The sequence below is a fragment of the Mesitornis unicolor genome, unplaced genomic scaffold, assembly GCF_000695765.1.
Source record: "Mesitornis unicolor isolate BGI_N332 unplaced genomic scaffold, ASM69576v1 scaffold48120, whole genome shotgun sequence".
NCBI classification, from domain to species: Eukaryota; Metazoa; Chordata; class Aves; order Mesitornithiformes; family Mesitornithidae; genus Mesitornis; species Mesitornis unicolor.
The window spans coordinates 48,757-71,179 of NW_010159851.1; the positions used below are offsets into that span (position 1 = coordinate 48,757).

The following is a 22,423-nucleotide window of genomic DNA, read 5'->3' on the forward strand; positions in this document are numbered from 1 at the left end:
GACCCAGCGATGTGATACTCCAACCAGCTGAAAGAGATGGCTGTCTCTGCTTTCTTTTGACCTCCCAAGGCAGATGCCTGGTAGGGACCAAATGGCATGGAAGAAGAATATCTGCCTCACACCTGCTTTCTCCAAACCGCCTGCCACAATGCCAACGTGCCCACCAGGCTCCCTTAAGAGGCAATCCCATCCCTGGCCCCCTCTCCATGGAATACCAGGACAGGATAGTTAAGGTAGTTTTCTCTTCTTCAAAACATCATTAGAATTGAAAAAATGAATCTCTTGCTTGCACATTTTGCATAAATACATGGTAAGTTATCAATTGATGTTCAAATAGCTTAATTGAGTTTGAGGGGGGAAAAGGTCATTTAATTGGTCTATTGAAATGTTAACAGAAACAGATATGGCAAGGAATAGACTTTAATGGCTGCAGTGTGGCACTGATGTCTGCATTCACTTGCAAAATTGTTAATTAGGGCACTTCGGTAGTTCATTTGCTTTTGTATTGATGTGCTTAGTCCAACGAGAGAAATTGGGTTTGTAGATGGTATTTACACGGGGCAGCAGAGGCTTACCATACAGCCAGAAATAAGGAAAATTGGTTTATGATTTGTGCCAGTGGCTTCATTAACATGTTTCCAGTTATGCAAGTCCAGTGGCTAGTGTATTTTTAATATGGGATTAAGTTTGATACTTACATATATTTAGCGATATATTTCTAATCCTCATGGTAGTGGACTTGAATAATGCTATAATGTGGGGTTTTTTTAAGTTATGTATACAAAGCTTTTTAAACTAGACTAAAACAGACTGTACTGCAGAACAAGGAGTTAGATATCTATGTCCTTTGAGCCTCTGGAAGAAGGTGTTATCTCCTTAAATGCATACCAAAAGAATTTATTCAACTGCAGTTCCTGGCCCACAGTCATCAGTGCCAGTGAAATTACAAAACCAGTCCTTAGGTCCATCGTGCCTCTCTTACAGAACATAAACCTTTAAGGTATTGACATTTTGTATGTGGGAATGGCGAAATTGCACTGAGTGTCCACCTGCATTTTTTGAGGATTGTAATTGCGAGGATTAATCTTGATCCTGTTTCTTAATAGACTCACTGAATGTAAAGATTAATATTTGAATTGACTGCAAGAAGGCTGTACTGTGTACAGTATATAATAATACATTATACCCTAGGAATAAACAGAGGCAGCAAATAAAAAAAACCAAGGGAAAAGCAAAGTAGCTATGAATCATCACTTTTACAACAGGGATTTTGTTGTCCTACCACAACAGAACAGGTTGGGAGAGAAGATGGCATATTGCAGCAAATAAAGTGCTGAGCTTAACAGCTTCTAAATGGAAAGGCCTTTTTGTTCATTATATGTATTGTAATTTCATGTTTGGGCACTGTATGTGCCAGTTGTTTCAGTGTTCTGGGCTTTGGTGCGTAGTTTGCGACAGAGCGTTTCTTTTAAACTCCAGACACTCCTGTAGTGAGAGTTGACTTCAGCTTCATTTACTCGTATGTATTTGTGAAAGTACTTACGTGAAGATCACAAATATGCGCAGCGCAGCTATCTAGTTCTGCGAGTTTAATCCGAGTCCCAGAAAGTTTCATTGTGGCCCTATGCAAATGTATTTACATAGGAATGAGTCTTGGGTCCTTTAAAGAAGGCAACAAAGTTGGAAGACTGAGGCCAACAAATAAATGAAAGTTTCTCTAAATCCATTGGATAATAGAGGCAGTGTTAAGGCTAACCACAGTGTTGAGCTAAACAGAGGGATTACTCTTGGGTTTTGCATCAGTTGTTTTCTGCCGGGTGGCCTCACTTGTCAAAAAAAAAAAAAAAAAAAGTTTAGCAGGCGAACATTCACATGGCACATTGAGAAAAGAAGTATGCTTAATTCCATCAAAGCTCAGAAATCAGCCATTAATTTATTCTAACCTCCAATTGTTGGTCATTTGTGAAACATCTGGCCTTTAAGTCATAGGAACCTAAACATAAGTACAATGTGAGTTCTTCTGAAGATGGGAGTTGGGTGTAGCGGGGGTGCTGTGTTAGCATGTGTATGTGAGTGTGGGCACACGTATATATGTGTATTGTGTAGGTTGCAACTGCCACTTAATTGTGGAGACTTTGAAACATATTAAAATGAATCCTTCAGTTAATTTACTCTCAAAATTAGATTATTGTTCATTTGCATCTTGGAAAAGTTCTGCCATTCAAAAAAGTCTGTTTCTTCATGGTGAGTTAACAGTTAGATACTTAGCAATCTTGCAGCTTGTTAGTCAGAAGTAGTTTCTAATGAAGTTGAAATTTGAGATAGAAAATGTATAAAAGCTTTCAGGAAAGACATACCCTATTTTCCATATGGCTAAGTAATTGTTATGATATTTGTTTTAAAGCTGGACTTAGACACTCCTGACTGCCCTCTAATTTGATATGGCTGGTCCCAGCGATTCTTCTGGAGGAAACTTTTGTAGTAGAACGCAGTGAAGGAGATAAATAATTTTGCAGCTATAAGCACATTGCAAAGTATAGAAAATAATTTCGTCGCTTTTACTGTTGGGCAGATAACAGTCTTCAGGTTATTTGCCTCTGCTGGAAGTTAGAACCTGAATGGAAAGGAACTGAGTGATTAAAAGCAGATTTGAAATAAAGGTGGCACCTCAGAGCTGGCAAAATTCTGCCTTTTGTTAAGCTTAAAATAACCCTTACTATTTAATTCTCAGGGCTGGGGGGTTGTTTTTAGTTGGAGAGGGAATATAGTTCTTCACATATAGCTTAAACCTTGCAGTATCTCCTGTGATGAAATTTCATGTATTTCACATGGCCATAGAGTGAAATTAGATTTTAAATATGATGGGAAAATTTAGATCTGTCAATCCACACAGCTAGGGGGGTACCTTGGTGCTTTCTGTCTCCAAACACTTACTTTTTTAAAGACCTGTGTTCTCTCTTTGGTGTGACCATTTGCTTTCCTTGATCAGCAGAGGCTGACTGCAGCTCTGAGGCTGTTTTGATGATAATGATAATGATGCTGTCCAAGCGCATGACAAACAGAAAGAATTTTGAAGGTTTTGTATAATGCAGCTCTTACTCTTAATATTTGTTTATCCTTTCCCCTTTGCTAAGTAAATAAATCTGTAATCCCCACTCCGTTGTAAAATTTACTGTATCCAAATCTAGACTATTTTAACTCCTTTCAAGTTTGGTTTTATCCTTTCCTACTAAAGAGATATCTGCGATTTTGACAGCCTGACATACATTATATTTAAAAAATTCAGTGAGTAAATTAAGGGTGACTTAATATATTTGGATTCTTAGCATTTACTTGTCCCTGCCATAGTGTGGCTAGAATTTAGTGACGTGAATTTGAAGTGTGTGGGAATCTGTGGGTGCTCACGTGTCGCATGGTACATGTATGCGTGTGCAAATATGCACAACCCACCAACAGAATACGTAAAAAGTCACGTTTCAACTTCGTTAAAGCCCTCATTTCCGAGGCACTGATGTCCAAAGTACTGGTAGGATAGTGGAGATGAGAGAAAAAAAAATCTCTTTAAACAGCTTGTGAAATGTAATGTTTGAAACGGTTCTTTGAGAACGTGCAGATTATGGCTTGCATAGTGACTCTTTCCAGCTCTCTGGGAAATGAGCTGTTGACATTCTTTTGGGTCATCATCCGAGATAGGAGGGCAACCACAAGGATTTAGCAGATAAATTCATCCAAAAAGACCTTTATCCATTTCATTGCAACTTGGAAACGTTCATGTCAAATAGCAGCATTAATGTAGCCCTTTTAGCCCTTCAAAGTGAGCCTTATGTTTAAAAAAAAAAAAAAGAAAATAAATCAAATGACCAGAGTAATAACTTCTTTAGGTCTTCTAAGAGGTAATTCATTATTTACATAATTCTGGAGCATAAACCCATCTTTCCTTCAAGAGGTTCTGAAATAGAATTGGGGATCTTATACAGTGAAAGAGTCTCTTTTGAATTCTAATCAACTGGATCTGTCTCAAATTCGTTTCTAGTTTATTGTAAACAGTGGAATTTAAATTAATTTCTTCTTATCTTGTCTTCTGAAGAAAACTAGCAACATGTTTAAAAGGTTTTATTTTTAAATACAGCTCAGAGTTTATTTTGTTTGGGGTTTTTTGTTCTTTTTGGTTTTAATGTTATAAACCAGGTGCCAGGCAGGATGGGTTTTGACAACCAGATGACAATTATGCATTAGCATAGGTGATTATGAAATAAATAGGTAAAAAAAAAACCTTTTTGACTTGAACTCGAATGATACTATATAGGCTGAATGTGCAGGGAAGGTTCCCACAATGCACTGTGAAAACCTAGGCTAACAACCACCCCGCTGCGTTGAAAACCCCCAAAAAAGACAAAAGCACAATGAAATAGAAAGCTTACCACCGGTAGCTTTCAAAACGACAAACTAGGCAAACTATACATCTCCACCACTCCAATTTTGTCAGAATGCTAATGAGCTTGCTCTGATCTTTACTCGGCTTCCCATGTTTTCTACATCTTCAAGGACCACATGGCGCTAGCAAAATAAAGACAACTAAATGAGAATTTCGAATGCTTTTTGTGTTAGGACCTGGTGCCTTTCAGTTGACGCACTCGTTGAATATTCTCAACTTAAAAGCGTACGACAGGGGGCTGGGTATGAACTTTTTAGCAGGGGGAAATTTGTACAAAAGTAAATGAGTGTGATGAGGAAAATATGATAAAAAATTCTGATTAATTTCCACTCTATAATATCAATGACACCTTCAGCCCCTCTCATACTCCTCTAACAAGAGATGCTGATAAAAGATGAATGATTCTGTGTTGTTCACAGTGAATGTTTAGTGGTTTTTTAATAGCAGCATTCTACATAAAAGGCACCAGGAAGTACTCTGCATTAGCAGTTGAGATCACTAGTTAATAGGATGATGTCTTTTAGCTTTTGTCACAAGATTATTAGAAAGGATGGGTTTCTGTTCTCATCCCGGCATACTTTGGAGTGCTTGTTGAGTACAAGTGCTAAAATACAGGTTTCTCACTTGTTTTGCATGCAAAGTAAAAGCCTTTTTAATGCAATACCTTTTACTCTTTTTTACCAGGTGATTTTTGTCATTGATCTCTTATCTGCCCCCTTGAGCTGTATTAATCACCTGGAGTGGTCTGCTTCTCGATGGGGGCTTGATAGTGTATATGTGTATAGATTCACTATCAAAAATAAATCCCTTATATACTCTACACCTTCACAAACCTGATTATCAAGCTGTATTTACCAGTCTGTATTATACCATCTTGAATGCTTCTTACTGGAGTCGTCCAGTCTGTAACACAAATTTGCACTGGTGGAAGGAGGGCTAAGCTCGGAGGAGGAATCCTACTCCCTGAGCCAAGTTTTGTCTTTTAAAAACAATTGAATTCACAATTCTCTTTGGAATTCTCAAAAGTAAATGCAGATTTGTATTCACCAGTGTCAGGGCTTGGAGAGGAAAATGATGAATGTTCAGTTTTGCCTGGGAGATGAACTCCATTTAAAAATTGGTTTTTGTCACTGTCTTCAGGCTCACAAGCAGTCAGTGTGAAAATTATTGGTGCATATAAGTAAGGAGAAAGTTGTAGCTAGATAGAGAAATCATTATGGTCTCTTTGTATTTTCATATCATATGTAAATCAGAAAGAATGAATTTATACCACCATAGTTCTTACAGCAGTTTGCCAGCCTTCCTTTCCACATACACTGTTGTTTTGCTTAGCTCAGCATGATTAATCACAGGTGGGCTGAAAACCTGCCAAACCACGAGGTGGTAGAGAGTTGTCCAGCCAGATTGTGAAAGACAAAAACGCACATGCCGAAGCACAGCAAGAGGAAGGACAGTATGACAGTGGCAGTTCTGGGAAGACAGGAAAATTAAGTGTATCCTTGAAAACATCTTTACCATTTACCTTTTTACATTTAGCATAAAAAGTGAGTGAAGGCGTTTCAAATAATTCTGAATACGTGAATGATATATATGTGACACTGGTTTGGGTTTTTGCCAGTTTGTGAGCATTTTCTTTTGGAAATATCTAATAACTGGGAGGCTAGAAGGATATTTCTAATAGCAATTCATGTTGGACAGAAGAATAGAGTTTTGACATTTGTACACAAGACTTAATGATGTTTAACATGATTGTAACATGATAATAGTTCACAAAATTATGCATTGGTACTTACTGCCATTTTTTAAGCAGAGCACTATTATAAAGCACTTGGTGAGATACTTCTCTCTCCAGTGTTCAGGGATGTTAACTTGCTGCCAGAGTTACGGAAGTTTTGGCAACTACTAAAACCCTGGGTGAAAGAAGTACATTATGATCAAGGTCTCGTTTACAATATTATAACTTTGCTTCTGTGTTGCATCCAAATGTTACTTGAATGACCTGAAGCCCGTAGAGCTCTGTACAAATACCTGCTAGTACTGCATATATGCAGTGCGAAGCCATCCATTAAAATTTATTAATACAAATAAACTGACACACTAGTACGCTGTTCTTCTGACATGAATCTTCAGGGTCCGGATCTTTCATACACAAATTTCTGCACAAGTATTGGTTTTGTAGTTGCCAAAATCATGCATTTTATGAGTGACTGAGAACTTCTTGAGTTCAAGAAGAGAACTTCATTTAGAACTTCAAACGCTTGTCAACCTTTCTGCAGTTTCGCTTCTATCACGTTGCCTCCACAGTCTCCCACTAGCAAACTATTTCCTCTCCTATCTCCATCTCCACCCATTAGCAGTTCCTGTGAAGCAATCTTGACTTGCTTTTGGTAAAGGAAGACCATCTGGCCATACTTATTCAAATACCCAGCATTTCTACAGCTGAGGAGCTTCCACAGAACACACACGCCATGCCAAACACTGAAGTTCACAGTTCTGACTCTCTAATTTACTGTGTCTCTTCAGTCTTGGATCTGTGCATTGGTAGGGAGAAGTTCCCAGGAGGAGACCTTTCCAAGACCAGACGTGGGCAGCGTGCATGTTCAGCCTTCCCAGGCCAGGTTCATTAAAGCATTAAAGCAGCTCAGCAGCAACAATGACCATATTTTTTTTTCTCAAAGTAACACAGAATTGCCATTGGCTGGAAGGACTGAATGATAAGTCAGCCTCCTCTCCATGCACTTCCCTGGCTTGTAGCCTCATCATTGCCTTAAAAGAGCCTGTCAACAAAGCGCTTGAAGCTAGCTTGAAGAAGAGAGCTCGAGCACAGCACTGCCTGCATAGCAGAAGGCTACTCTGGGAGAGCCCTAGGCGCTATGAATAGACTTGCGAGCCTTCCAAAAGTCTTGCAAGACCCAACAGACACTTGCTTCTTTTAACTGATTTCCATCTTTCTTTGTGGTATTGCAGTATAAATGCTCTTTCATGTGGTAGGCATAGTCTTTGGCTTTGTGCCTGGAAGTTAGCTTTCTCTACAATCAGTGTCTGCTTGTAAAGAGAAGGCGAGGAGAAAGGCACTTTGGTCACCCCAGGGCTCCCAGCCCACAATACCACTGCAGTCTGCAGAAAGCCCTGTTATTTTTTCTTGGTTTTCTCCCGTTTACCACCAAAAACACATATTCTGTCAAAACTGGAAACTGTGGGGCCCCTGGACACCTCAACCTAGCTGCACTTGCCCAGTTAGCCCTGGGAAGCTTTGGATCTCAGAAGTACAAACCTGCGAACTCCTAGTAAGAGTAGGTGTCTTCATTAACACCAATACAAGGTCTCATTCATTGCCAACCCTCATCTCACTTCTGGCAGTTGCTGGGGTTAAGTTCAGCCCTGTCCTTAAAGAAGTCATTTTATACCATCCACGGCCCCTTCCCAGCTCCAGAAGAACATGTTCTGAGGGAGGTAAGGCAACATTTGGTAAAAATGGGATAATATGCTGCCTAGTAGAGCACAATCCAGTGACTTTAAAGTTAACTGGCCTCTTACTTCAGGATCTTATCCAGCCATCACAGGCCAGGTAAACAGGCAGCTGATCTAGGGAGTAGTTATGAAGAGTAGAAGTTACTATCACTCATAACAAGGCATCCAACTCTACTTGTCAACCTGCAAGCAAAACAGGTCATCTGCCAGACCATCATCCCCTTCTTGGTGGATTTCCAAGCGTGAAGTACTGTTTTTACTGTAGCTTCAAAGGTTTGAGTGCTTGTTTCCTGTGCTGCAAACAAAGGTCTGATGTATACTTTTCCCAAGCCTGTGCTTCTCCTGAAGTTGTGCTATGTGAGAACATTTGGGTCCAAAGAATACCAAAGGGTGATAAAGGACAAGTGTTAGTTCTACTTGGTGCTAGGATCCCTGCAGGCAGTGTCCTCAAGGTGGGAAACATCAGTTTCTTACAGTGGTCTCTCCAGATGTTTCAGTTGGATCTCACCTCTTTTTCTGAATTTTGGACCACAGACTATGTGTTTTCTTGGTCTGGGTTGATGGTCCCACATGTAAAATATATTTGTAATCTTTATCAAACTCAGGCATTCTGTTTCTATTGCTTTTCTGTTATTTTCTAGTGCCTGCTGTATTGACTCATCATATATTACAAAAAAAACCATCTTTCAGGCAATTTGTCTTTTGTGGAAGTTTTAGTACTGTGATAATTTTAGGTTGCCAAGACTGCAGGCCACAAATGTTCGTCTTCCTGTGAGTCAGTCCCCCTCCAGGTAGAATAAATCCTTGCACGCACTGAGATGTGGTCAGAAGCCTGACCTGTTTACACAACTCTCAAAATTTTAACTAGCCTCTCTGATTTATTATGTTTCAAAACACAAAGAAATTAAAAGTTTCCTGCTTGATATTAAGCTAATTTGATGTGTGCTTGTGATAAAGGCATTCCCTTGGTGGCAGCTCCATTTCGTTAGGGTTACAGTACTTTGGGGGACTGAAATAGAGTCAGACAATGCACTGCAATGTAACTCTGCCTGGCAGATTCTTGGCAGTCGTTACCTACCTTTATGAGACTCCATTGTGTGGACATCAATGTCTCCTTCTCAACCGCTCTCAGACAGCAAGTTAGTGGCCATGAATTTGCCTTTCTAATGTTCCTTAGGCATTTTCCCATCCAGTTCAAACTCAGAAAATTGTGCTAGGGCTTCATCTGCTAGCTAGCAGATGTCAGATGTTCTACAGTGTCATCTAAGCAACAGTCTCATCCTGTTTGTCTCTTGGTGGCTATTCTTGTTAATTTTCAGTGATTTTAATAAGTGAGGAGGTCTTCATTCAGTGAAAGGAAGAAGTATTCTGGAAGAAAGCTGGGCAGGGTAATCTGAAATGGGAGGCTTGAAGCTCAAGGTGGAGCAGCCCATCCATTCATGCTGCGCAGTACCTACTGCAGGCTCTGTTTTGACACTGAGAATTTCAAAGAATTATTTTAACCAAAATTCTGATCTTTTCCACTAAAGATGGTCCTCTGAAAGCAGAGGAAGTTGATTTTTCAGAAAATAGGTCTCTTTTGAGATGCCTCAATTTCACTTATTGAAAAATTGTGGCTCATTAGTTGTTTAAAAATCTTCACCATAGCTTTCAGTTGTGTCAGACACATTTTGTGCTAGGTCTCATGTAACTCTCCTTTACAAGGAATATCTGTTGTGAATATAGGCTTTTCTGCTTAAGTATTTGTTAAATTTGGTAACTCTCATTAAAAACAAGAGCTTGTCAGTCCATAAGCTGTTCACAGTGAGCGAGATGAGAAGACTATTAAAATCAGTGGGAAGTCTGCTGTCGACTTCGAAGGGCTCGAGACCTTCCATCAGCCTTTGTTAGCGGTGTGAGATTGGTCAGCTAAAACACCCAGCATTGTTTCCACCCCTTCCCATGTTTCCTTTCAGTAAAGCCGTAATTGCCACAGCGGATCAGCCCCACACTCTGGTCCAGAACATGGTCCCATAGACGGACAGGTAGGGGTTGAACCCAGGCAGGGACAAGAATCTCTGCAGGGGCCAGTTACAGGCTAACCTGGCTCCAGGGAGCACTTCATTTAACCTCTAAAAATTAAAGGGTAGCTCATGTCCTAAAGCAGGAGAATCCAATTCCTACTTCCCGTGGTTTTTTGTTTGTTTGTTTGAATATTTATTGCTACAGCTTTGCCTTTCCATATTCAACATTCAACCTGTTTTTAATTCTTGCTGAGCTCTTAGTTTCAATATTGCCTTATGGTGATGAGTTCTACTGGTAAATGATGAGGCTTTGAGGAAAGATCGTTCTTTTTATCGGTTTTAAACACACCACCTTCAATTTCAGTGAATTTCCCCAGGTTCTTAGGAGACAAGATGAGACACATCCTAGCACTATTCTTTATTTGCTATTAATGTTCTGCTTCAGGTAAACAAGCCAATCTGTCTGCTCACTCCTAATACAAAAACACGTAAAGACTCAACCTCATGATTGGGTGAATGCAACTCTTTTTTTTTTTTTCCCAGCAGGCAAATAAAGGTGGCAGGGTACATTTTCAAAAGACCTTCTTGTTAAATTTGTGGAATTCACTGGTGTTTCGGTGGCTCTCGGTGATCATCTAGCTTCTGTCAACTAACAAATAGCCCAGAAAGAGGAGCAGAGCGAAGTTGGCCAGTTTTTGTTGTTACTCGCCCCACTCTAGTTCACATGCGCTGGCATTCTCTTGCTGGCCTCTTCACCCAAGTGTGTTGAGTGAAGAAAGCTTCTTCTATTCTATTTTAAAACTGTATGTAAACATCACCAAATGGGTGAAGAATGGGCTCTGTCTTAAGTAGGTTGTTTTTCCTGTAGTTCTGTTGAGGTAAATGGGGAGACGTGGGGAGGTTTCTGTGTTTAACCATGACACCATGGCACACACACTATACGCAGTGCAAATAAAATTTAAAAACAATTACTGCTTAAGACGGCATACAAAGTGATTTCTGTAAACCTGTTATTTCTTGCCAGATTGGATGGGCTGGTTTGGGATGCTGATAGAAACCCTTTATTATTTATCTTCCACAGGTTGTAATTCATTTTTGCACAACAGCTAAATGCATTTACATTTAAGGATTTTTTAAAAAATATTAATCTATTGGCTTATCTTGACAGATTTACAATGGTATAAAGTGTAGAGGAGTTACTACGTTCATCCATTTACACTGTAAACTAATCTTGTCCCTGCATGTTGCTGCTTTTGCTTCCTTTTAAGTGGTATTCACAGTGTTTCATAGCACTTTCTTCTCTGTTTTCTTAGCAATGTACAGGTTTACTATGTTAATCCATATCAGCTTTATCTAATGACTAGCTGCCCAAATGGCTTAAAAATAATGGGTCTAATGGCACATACACGTACTGATAGCTGGCTAAGCATAAGCGGTGGGTTTGGAAGTATTTTTAGCAGGAAAATAAAAAAAATAGGAATTCTTTTTTCAAATTGATTCAGAAGGAACATTTATCAAGATGCTGCTTATTTAAATATTTAACAAATAATTAGCTTACAATGTAACAAAAATCCATTTGTTAATCCTGAAGAATGTGAAGGAAAAAGTATTTTTAAAAGGCTACCTGGAAGCTGTACAACATTAAAAAAGCTTGTCATTTATATTGTTCTCAAAAAATGGTAACAGATAAACATGTTTATAATTCTTGAGCATTGTAGATGAAAAGTGGCTCAAGTTGGTTTTGAGTAACAGGAAAATGAGATTTTATCATGTATGATGAAGCACAGGAGAAAAGAAAGGGTTTTGAGGTTTTATTTTGCTATCATTAAAATTCTGGCTATCATTATTTTGGCCATCATTAAAATTTCTCCCAGTAAGGGACAAAATCACCAAACTTTATGCTGCAGCCTTGACTGAATCCTGTGCAAGAGCTATTGCAGCGCAGAATCACAACTCGGAAGTCAGTAGGAGTTTCTTGTATCTGAGAGCAGAATTTAGTGTCTTGTGCTGTTCCAGGCTTGGTGTTGGGCTTGCTCCTAATCATTGAGGAGGGTTCTGGTAGATGTCAAGTGAAGAGAAGAATAGAGCACGCATCCTTCACCACTCAAGCCAGACAATGAAATTAGAAAATGGCACTGAGAGTTGCTGTGAGAGAATTCCCCTAGATTTCTAGAGGAAAAATAAAACTAGAATGTATTGATTAAAAAAAAAAAGATAAAAGAAAAAATTAAAAAAGAGAGCAGAAAGGAAGAGGGGGGGGAAGGGGAAAATAAATCAGAGAGACCTTGCCAGAGTCCTCCTCAAAACCTATCTAATAATAAAGTCCAAAATTAAAAGCTGTATTGTCTTTTTACATAAAGGCATGTGTACTTACTGTTTCTTCTTAGTTTCTGGTTCTGCATTTTTCAAATCTCTTACCGAGCATTTTGCATGCATATGATGTTTGCAGCACTACCCGCTCTTATTTGAAGACTGTTTTCAGAAGTCATTATTGAACTATAAGATAAAAAGGTATAAGCATAATTACGTGTTAAAGAGAATAAATATGTTCTGCTAGATAGTTAACCAGGTGAGGTTAAACAAGATAAGATGAATTCTGGTCTTTTTAGAAAACTGACAGTCTTCATTTTAAGCTACAATGTAAAGTGCTTTATCCTGAGATTAGGTATTGTGGCAGAAGCGAAAACTGCCTTTTTCCCCTAACCGTGCCAGAATACAACCTCCTTTTCTTTCTGCGCTAACAAGACTGCTTTACCACCACAGCCCACTCTAAGTAATTAAATCAATCCTTTGTACTTACCGTATTCTCCTCTAGTGACGGTACTAGATCTGATTATATGCTTCATGCATATTCAAAGTACGGCACTGACAGCTCTTTAATGAGCTCTTACTTAATCAGTACGAACAATGTTCATCTTGTTCTTTTTTTCCTCATACATTAGAGCTAGGAACAGTTGGGGAAAAAATGAAACATCCAGCATTCATTTGAAAAATATATTGTACTTTGAAAAGTGTCTAAGCTGGGGAAGTTGCATTCTGCCCTTTAAAAGTCTGATGGACAAATTGGATTACTAGTATTGGATTAAATAACAAATGGTTAGAGGAGAAATGAGAAAAGCTCTCTGTGATCACAGGCTTTAATATTTTTTGTTACTTATAAAGCTGAAGGGGTCTTTAACCAGTTATTAAAGTCAGGATTAATTTGTAATGGTCCAACTTACTAGCTTTAAAAGGGTTTTGTTGTTGTTGTTTTTATCGAAAACAATAGTGTAATGCATGTATTATGGAAAAAAATTTAAGTTTAAGATCTGTGGGCTATTTATAGATTTTCGTCATCTTGTACTGGCTCAGATAAGGGGTTTGCATGCATGGGATCGATTTGTTCTCAAACATGTTTTTCGTGTCATTTAAATAATCTGTACAGTATTTTGTTTTACTGAGAACCACACAGATATTTTCCCAATTTTAATTTTCAAGCATTTGTAGTCAATTATGTACTTGTTTTACACTTTGAAAGTGGAACCAAAACCAACCCCAGCAGCGGCAGGGTTTTACAGAGTGAAGCTGTGTTGAAGAAACGCTTTTTCTAAATTTTTTATTTAGAAATTGTAAGTGTGAGTTTAGCATGTGATATCTCTGCATTAACAACACTCAGTTTTTCTTTGTTGAAAGTGTTTTGCTTGCATCCTTCCACCAAGGGGGAAAAAAAAAAAGAAGTAATGCTCCAATGGTAGTGTATTTGCTGAAAAGAGTTATTTACATTTCTTATGTATGAGAGTTCATCTTTATTTTGCTGGCCTAGGAAGAAACTGTTTCTGCTCCATGTGCAAGAATTTAAAAGCTGACGGTCAACAAATGAAATATCAGCATTGACTGCTATTAATATTGCACACATGTGTCATTTCACTGATCAAAAAGGCCTTCGCCAGGGTACAATTGGCCTTTTTCCAAATTGCAAGCTTTTTCTCGGCTTTTTCTTTTTTCGTCTTTCTTCTTTTGTTGCTGCCCGGGGATTTGTGCCTATCGCAGCCGATATCACATGACCAGTGTCAGGGCATCACATGGGTCCAAAGTGAATACAAAAACAGATTAAAAATTCTGTAAAAACAATCGACACTTTGTTAACTCGCTTTTAAACCAGCCTATTCTATGGATATTGCGTGTGCTTTGGTGTCAGCGTGGAAATATCAAAATAGGCACCTGCTCAGATCTGACTTGACAGCTCCAAGCTTTACCTAGAGCTTTTCTCGTTATATCTTGCAACTAACTTTATTTAAGAGGAATGCATTAACAGAAAGAAGTTTATGTTCTTACTCTGAGATTCTATGGCATGAAGTGCAAGTTCAGGTCCGCTGTTGAGTCAAACTCCTTTGAATAATATCTGTCTCTCATTTCTTTTTCAAGGCTTGCAAAATGAAATGCAGCAAGAGCTTGCATTTGTAATGGCATCTTTTAGCCAGAGATCCCAGACCACCCCAAAGTCAACAAATTTAGTGTCATAAATTGAGTTACTATGTTACTATGACCATGTATGTCTGGTTGTGAGAACTTTTTTCACTGGCGATCTATTTTTTTTTGTGTGGCAGCCTCATGCGTCAAAGAGTAGACCAGTCATTTTGCAATGATAAAAAAAGGCAATCTATCCCCTTTTTCTTTCCCTTTCCCCCAAATAAATTTCACCTACTTGGTGCATTTCAGTGAAAGGTTGCTAATAACAGCAGGGTTATAAGTGGATATGGGGAGGATGTCTCGCATCAGAAAGAAGAGCATGCCAAGTAGCGTAACGTTTTCTTACTTTGTGGGTCCACCAGCTCCACCCCAAGCTGACCGACTTCCCTGTTCATCTCCTTTTCCTTCCCTTGGGCACCAATCCCGCTGGCCACTGGCCTGTCTTGCATGCAGCGGGGTCATAGACTAGTGAGGAGGTGGCTCTCCTTGCAGATCTGGACTTGCACACTGCTGTGGCATTGGAGTGTGAACGTGCGCGTGGCAGGCACATACATGCAGGCATTTCAAATGCTCCCATCCAGAAATTGCAAGCTTTTCTTTAGAGCAAAACAGTATTCTTCTGGTGTCTTTCCAGCTTCTGGTGCTGGAAATTGCTTCTCTACAACTAGGGATCTTACAGTTTAAGTTAATGAGATAGCTTCCTTGAGTGTACAGCACCTTGCATCAGAGATTTCAAAACCCTTTGCAAACACCAAAGAATTAACCTTTAGCACCCTTGCAACATGGGTAGGGGTGATTACCCCCATATTACACACAAGGTGCTTAAATGCAGAAATCTGCCTGCGTCCTCCCAGTGAAGCCATGTTGAAGCTGGGAGAAGTACTCAGAAGTCCCAGCTCATGGTCCTTTGCCACTGTTCCAGGCTTCTTCCTAGATTAATTTTAACCGTAAGAAGTATGTGAGTTTCATAATTCAGTGAGGACCATAAAGTCATTGCTCCTCAGCTCGACTTAGGAGATGAGAATAACAGGTCACCACAGACGTGCAGTCTCCACAAAGGAACTGGATGAGGTCTCTTCTAGTCCCTAAGCTCAGAGAGAGTGAAATTTGGCTGAGCGACCCTGCTACATGGAAAGGACAGTCAGGAGCCTTCTGGGCGCTCATCTGCCTTTCCCTTACATGGCCTGATGATGCAGAGGTGGTAATGTAGATTCTTAGAAAGTCTGGTAAAATATAGCACTGCCTGCAGGTAGGCTATGGAGGGTCCTGATCCTGCCTGGAAGGCAGTGATGGACATGGGCTGGAGAAAGGGGCGCTAGTCCATTTATACACACATGGGGACCCTTAGGCACCTGGACCCCAAAATGATTTGTATTTGTGCAGATTCTCCCTTTGATTGTGGATTGAGGAAAGGAGCAACGCTTTCCAGCTCATCATCTGGACTCTGGCCATAAGCGAGCAGGTGCCCACGCCTTGGCCAGGGGTTCAAGATTGCCGTCTCCTCTGCAGCTACTTTGATCCCTACCAAATCATCCTGACTGCACTAGGTTTGCATGGGTGGAGTGGCTCTTGTCCACAAGCGTTGTTTTTGTGCTTGGAGGCCTGTGATGACCAGACATCTTTTAGCAGCAAGTTTTTTTTCATTGGGAACATAGCAAGAATACAGTTCTCTCAAAATAATTTTAAAGATACAGCACTTTTAAAAAGGTGTTTATTCAGGTTGAGGTATCAGCATGGTAAAGAACACTAACATATATAGAATATATAGTAGAATATATAGTATATAGTATATAGAATAATTTTGCTTTCAAAGATTTATTTATGGAAAAAGCAGTAATGAGCTTCAGGACTTGTATGATATTTTTACAATTTTAGAGTCTGCCTTGTGATGCTCAATGATATTGGAGACTGATACTCCAAAACCTGAAATGAAGGATGTAGCTCAATTTGTGAAATGCCACGTAAGTAATGAGATTCTTTTGATTGCAGGAAGAAACACTGAAGAAGAAGAAGCGATGATGCAGGAATGGTTCATGCTGGTTAATAAGAAGAATGCCTTAATAAGACGAATGAACCAGCTTTCTCTTCTGTAAGTACGGACTGATATGTGTACTTACAAAAGGATGTTTTACTGGAATATGTACCCAGCAGATAGATGCAAAACTTTTTTGTTTTCTTCACATTAGACCTCCAAAATGTTCCCTCAAAGTGAGTATCACGGATGCTTTGTGAAGCACATCAAGTAACTTATTTCTCTCATATTTCAGACTTGAAAATGAGAAGCATGCAATGACACAAGATTAGCCAGAGCTGTGAAAAAAAATAATTAAAGAAATATTAAGCACAGTTACATTTTCAAAGACCCAGCAGTAGAATAAAATTACATTTTAGAAATGCGCAAATAGATCTGGATTGTGCCTCAGATGTGGCAGGTGAAGACTTTGGAGAGAGAGCAAAACTTGAGTCGCTACCTGCTTTGTAGAAATCTTCAATCCCATCGCTAGTTCAGCACCACCGGGCTGCTGAAAGGATATTAGTGAATCAGTCATGGTGCGATGATACCACCGATACTGCAAAGTAAGGACAAATGTACTTTTTTCGGTAGCACCGGTGAGGAAGGGAGAAGACGCTGCTCGTTTTTAGAGGCGTTCTGCCCTCAGCGCTTCTTTCCCAGCTTCTTTCGGTTTGATTATATTTCTTTCAGTAATGCCACCTAGTGTAGACGGCTGCATACATCCCTGGGAAGAGTCTGTGCTCACGAATTTCCCGCCGTGTCTGAACTTGACAGAAGATTCTCCCTTCAAAATATTAAGCTTTCTAATCCTGTGTCTAATTTTCATTATTCATTAGGGCAGAGTGTATATAGGATAATACTTCCAGTGTCATATTATCTTGGTGAATAGGCTGATACTGGAATTTGTTCATTAGATCCATGGGAATGTTTTATACTTAGGACATTCCACAACAGCTGCTCCAAGGATGAGTATGAAATAATTATGTTCTGTAGCACAATAGAGTTAAACTGACAGAATTAAAGCTGACATTATAGAAAATGAAAAGGCCCTGTTACTGAATATGCCACCTGAGCAAGGTTTTAAGTTTGTGTATCATTTGTTTGGAGTAGCTTAAAGTTAAAGAGAAAAGTCAGTTATGAGTCCTAAAATCAATGTGAGTTAAAGGTTCTTTTAAGTGTTTAATGATTTAGTAATTAACATATTGATGAACTTTTGCAACTTGCCTAGGGAAAAAGAACATGACCTAGAAAGGCGCTATGAACAGCTGAACCGGGAGCTGAGAGCAATGCTTGCTATTGAAGGTAAGAGCAATGCTCGATATGGTACCAAAGGAAGGAAAATGCTTGCTGCCGAGGGTGGCTACCTGAAAGTACCAAATGTGGAGGCTTTTCTGAAACCCAATTAAGAATTAACGCTGATATTTACATCGTTTCAAGTAACAGCACACAGCAAATATATGGGGTCCGCGATCCCATTCTTAAGTTGTAATTGGAAAAAAAATAAGGAAGTCCAAGATATGGGACAAAGAAACATGGTCTCCTTGGAATAAACTTCGAAAAAAGTGGTGAGGAGGTAAAGAGTATTTGCCTGGGGTTTGTTATTTTTTGTTGCATTAATGCTCTCCGGGCCTTCCTGCAGCATTGCGCTGCTTTGGGTGCCACAGAAAATTGAAGGGGTGATCCACAGAAGGGAGCCTCCTTCTTTTTAACTCTTCAGACCTGGTTCACAACCGTATCTCACTGGGGGGGTTTGCGGGAAAAAGTCTCATTGGTTTTGGTGGTAAAACGCTGCGTTTGCCAAGTAAATATTTCATTGCAAGCAACACCAGGATTAGTACAATCCTTTGCACAGATTTTCTCCCTTCTCTGCAACTCTCCCGAATTTAGTCACCTTACCTGAATGAAAACTCATGGGAAGATTGACACACGGGATAAATGAAACAATTGCGTCCTTTCCATAGGGCTTTCAAGTGAATTGTACAATAATCCTGGGGATGATTCATAATAAAAAATAAACATCCAGATAGCTTAAACCATTGCTTGCATTATTTTCTTATTTAAATATCTTAAGTGTTTTCTAATGCTGCACAGCTTATACCTCTCAGTCACAAATGCTGTCTTATAGTTCAAAGATGTTTGCTTAAAAGTTAATCCTTTGGGCTCTGTAAAATGGACCTTTTGTCTAATCAATGCAAATTGATTTTGCTATTCTGTATTGACCTCTCAGCCCTTTGACTGTCCATGGTAATTTCTTTCTTCACCTGATAAGGTACCTGATCCATAATAAATCAAATCTAATTAGTTTGGAGACTTCACTGGGAACATAAGTTTGTAGGAAAAAAGCGGCAGGTTACAGGTAGTTTTTTCGTAACTCTCCATCTGTGGTTACATTTTTTGCATAAGACTGCGTTCACTATATTCTTGGATAATCTTGAGGCATATATTATATACATTGCTTCCTGCAGAGACAAGCCAGATTAATTGGGAATCAAACTAATGAAATATCTAAAACATAAAATACTCTAAAACCAGAGAGGAGCTAAGAGATGCTGGTTTTGAAACAGAAATTTCAATGTTGAATTACCTCTTATCTGTTTTATTGTCTTGGAACATCCTACCAGCAGCCTTTAAATGTCTCTCAGCCTATACCATTCACACGTTGACTTGAGCAAAAAATCTGTCCTTTTTTCGAGTTCAGAGAGAGATACCAAAACCCAGAAGGGTCCCTTTTTTTTTTTTTTTTTTTTTTTTTTTGTATTGCTGATGATATGGTAAAACAGGGGTTCAGGGAGAAAACGTAAGTGCTGGAGAATTTTGGTTTTATTTTGTATTTATGCAACAAAGTCTGTGTTCAGCAGTTTAACTCTCAATAAGATTATTAGTCTGCTAGAAGTTTTAGCAGCTATCTGCTTTTACCTAAAGAAAAAATATTAAAGGAGAAACACTCTCAAGGAATTGCCTGTGAAATGTTGAAATATGCATTCATGACAACTTGCCTCTCAATGTGTGTGTCATTTTCTGTGTCCAACATATGCTGGAGTGCAAAGATGCACTTTTGGGAAGCACTGGTAAAACCACACCATTTATAATATGGTTTCCCTGAAGAAGCATGGGCTGCTCGCACAGCCCGGCACAGCACTCTCTGCTCCGAGGCCCTTTAGCCGGTTCCTAATGAGTGCTTGGGCTCCGTGAATGAGTTGAAAAGACAGATAGCATTTTTAGCAACACCAATTTAAAACCCGAAATATATGGGCAGGAAAAAAAAAAAAAGCGTGTAACAGGATGGGGCTGGTTTGTTTGTCTGAAGGAAAGGCAGAACGCAGCAACTCAAACTGGAACTTAAAAAAGTAAAGTCTTTGAAAGGTGATAATTACTGTTTTGGTAAATTGCTGTAACTCTTCCGCGCGTGACTGTGCTGTTTAAAAATCTATCAACCAATTTACTTCACTAGTTGGTGACAGGGTAAAAAAAAGAAAAAAAGCAGCAGTGCCTCGCAGAAGGTAGCAGCCTGCTGATCGCAGATAAAGGCGGTTTATTGGCGCCCGGCCTGCCCTGCCTGCGCAGGCAGCGTGTGGGCAGCGCTGGCGTCTGGAGGTGCTGACCGTTATAATGTTCAGTGATGTGGAGACAGTGTCCTCTTAGCCAGCCGCTAAAATGGAGGCGCGGGCAGCTGAATGGCCTTTTGGAGTGTTGCGGCACTTCACGCGGAACACATGAATGACCCGGGGTGGTAAAAAAAGGCGTCCTCTGCTTAGCCGTACAGATAGGAAAGAGAGAGTTAACGTGCTAGAAAGTGTTCCTCTCTTTCCGCTGCTGAGGCTGCTCCGACCAAGAAAGGCCTGAAATCCTTGCCTAGCAAATCAAAGAAAATATAGGTTACTGGGTTTGCTGTAACCTGCGCACATCGGAACACGTTTTGGCTGCCTGTTTGGGAGCCGGCCGGCTCGTGTAAACAAGGTGCTACGTTTCAGAGCCTGATTTTTTTCCGCGGCCGAGTGGCGGGATGCCTTACTTTCAGCTACCTTTCCTCTCACTCCTTTCTTTTTTTTTATTCATTCGAGATTTAATGCTTCCTTAGAAAAGATAAGTTCATTTTTGCACACCTTGGGGTGGTGTGTTCATTTTCTGCCCAAGAAATGGATCTTCTTTCGGATTTTGTACATCTTGATTTATTCTTGGCTTATAGTTTGAAGTGGGTGCTCTTCTAAAAGGATTTATGCATAGGTTCACTATTTTTGTAGTTATGGTTTATATGATAAGCTTTTTATATTTAAAATCAATATGTAATCCTGTGGAGGAGCTTATCCTCTAAAACCCCATTTGTAAATCTATTTTAGCTTTGTTACACCGCACAGCCACAGTATTCCATAGATTGATTAGGTTTAGCAGCAGAATCCTATCAAATGGCCTGCTCTGATGATGATGCAAACTCTTTCAGGATTGCTAGTTGACTGGAACTAAAGATAAGACCTGACTGCAATCCCCCAATGTGCTCTTTACAAAACTAGTGTTAATTTTCATCAAAGTGCTGGGCTTATTTATTATAGTGGCGAGGTTGAAGGTTTTACTACGAGAACTTTCGACCATTTCTATTAAAGCATTTCTATGGGAACCGGACGCCTGTTTGCTCAAAGTAATTATCAGTTGAAGCCGTGGGGGGGTGGGGGGGGGAGGGAGACAATATGAAGTCAATGAAGGTGAATAATTGAAAACATTTCTACTTTAACGTGAATTTAGCGAACTCTGTCATTTTAAACTGCCCATCGCAAGCAGTGGCATGGGGGGCTTTAGCTTTCAACACTTTTAGCTCATATACAGCCTCAGAGCTTAATCCTATTTTTGTCCAGAGTGTAGCTTTTATAACAGTATTATTCTGAAATCTCCAAATTAATCACAGCCCATATTGTAGCTTCCCAGAGCTGCAGTCAGCCTCGGTAACTATATGTGACAGGTGGTATAGGTAATCCTGGCTTAAAAGGCACAACAGGTAGGAATCAAACTTGGGCACGGTCACTTTTTTAAACATAAGGATGGTTCCCGAAACTGCTGCCCTGCAGTATTTTGTTGGGTAAAACAAAATAGCAGTGTAATCACATAGAAAATATTAACGAAATACTTTGTGCCTGTTCCTCTTTTAACCAATTGTTACTTGACTGTATTTATTTTTAGGAGGGGGTGGAAGTTAGGCTTTTCTGCCAGCAAGTTTTCCCATGGCTTATTTCAAACAGAAATAATAAACAAATGCAGAAACAGACAAACAAAAACCCCAACCAGTTTTGTTCTGTGAAGTCCCGATGTGATGTTATTTAACCCACAGGGCTGCAAGATGGAGCAACAAAAACCACAGCTCTTAGAAAGGGACTTAGCGGAGAAAAAGAATTTTTCAACTAAGTGAAAATTATCAAAATTGCAAAATAATTAAATCGAGTCCAGGTAGAGGCAGTGGATTTCAGGTCCCTTTTCACCCAGGGCTTCATGTGCCCAGATGTGCCGGGGAGCCCGAGACTCAGCACAATCATCCGCAGAAGCGTGAGAGGGCGAAGTTAACCTGAAAGTTGGGGGGGAGCAAACACCCGTGAAATTCTCCGCCGTGTCTGTTTCCTCCCTTTCTCTCCGCTGTTGCCCTTCGCAAGGCGATTTCGTCGCGCTGGGGTTGCCCTGCGCATGCAGGGGCTTTATTTTGCGGGTAAAACCCTCCCGTCTGGGGCAGCGCTGGCTCTCGGAGCGGTGTGTTTCAAACGGGGCGAACTGGAGGAGCCTTCCCTAAAAGGAGTGAAAAGCGCAAAGCAGGGCTGGAAAGCGAGAGAGCGCCTGGAAAATTCGCACCGGAAAGGCTGCTACCCGAATTAAAACAGCTTTGTCGCGGGAGAAATGGCTTAGATTCCCGGGAATTTGGGCTGGTAGCTTCAGCTGTAATCTAGGTACACCTGGAAAATTATTTCCTTAACAACAGTGCGGAGGGGAGAAACACATTTGGATATGAAAGGGAAATGGTAAAAGGAAAAGGTGAAAAAGTGGAACCGGCGGGAAATCTGGGCAGCCCCGCCAGGC

The 22,423-nt window shown here is 40.0% G+C and overlaps 1 protein-coding gene across 1 annotated transcript in view; it reads left to right on the forward strand.

The window, feature by feature from the left end:
- EHBP1 (EH domain binding protein 1) overlaps nucleotides 1-17,778 on the forward strand; it is a gene marked incomplete at its 5' end in the record, with an annotated part of 64,712 nt that extends 46,934 nt beyond the window's left edge. The window contains 2 exons of the mRNA XM_010188015.1: nucleotides 16,348-16,447; nucleotides 17,601-17,778. Of these exons, the coding sequence (XP_010186317.1) occupies nucleotides 16,348-16,447; nucleotides 17,601-17,778 (278 nt within the window). The remainder of the gene's footprint in view (nucleotides 1-16,347; nucleotides 16,448-17,600) is intronic.
- Between the last annotated feature and the right edge of the window lie 4,645 nt (nucleotides 17,779-22,423).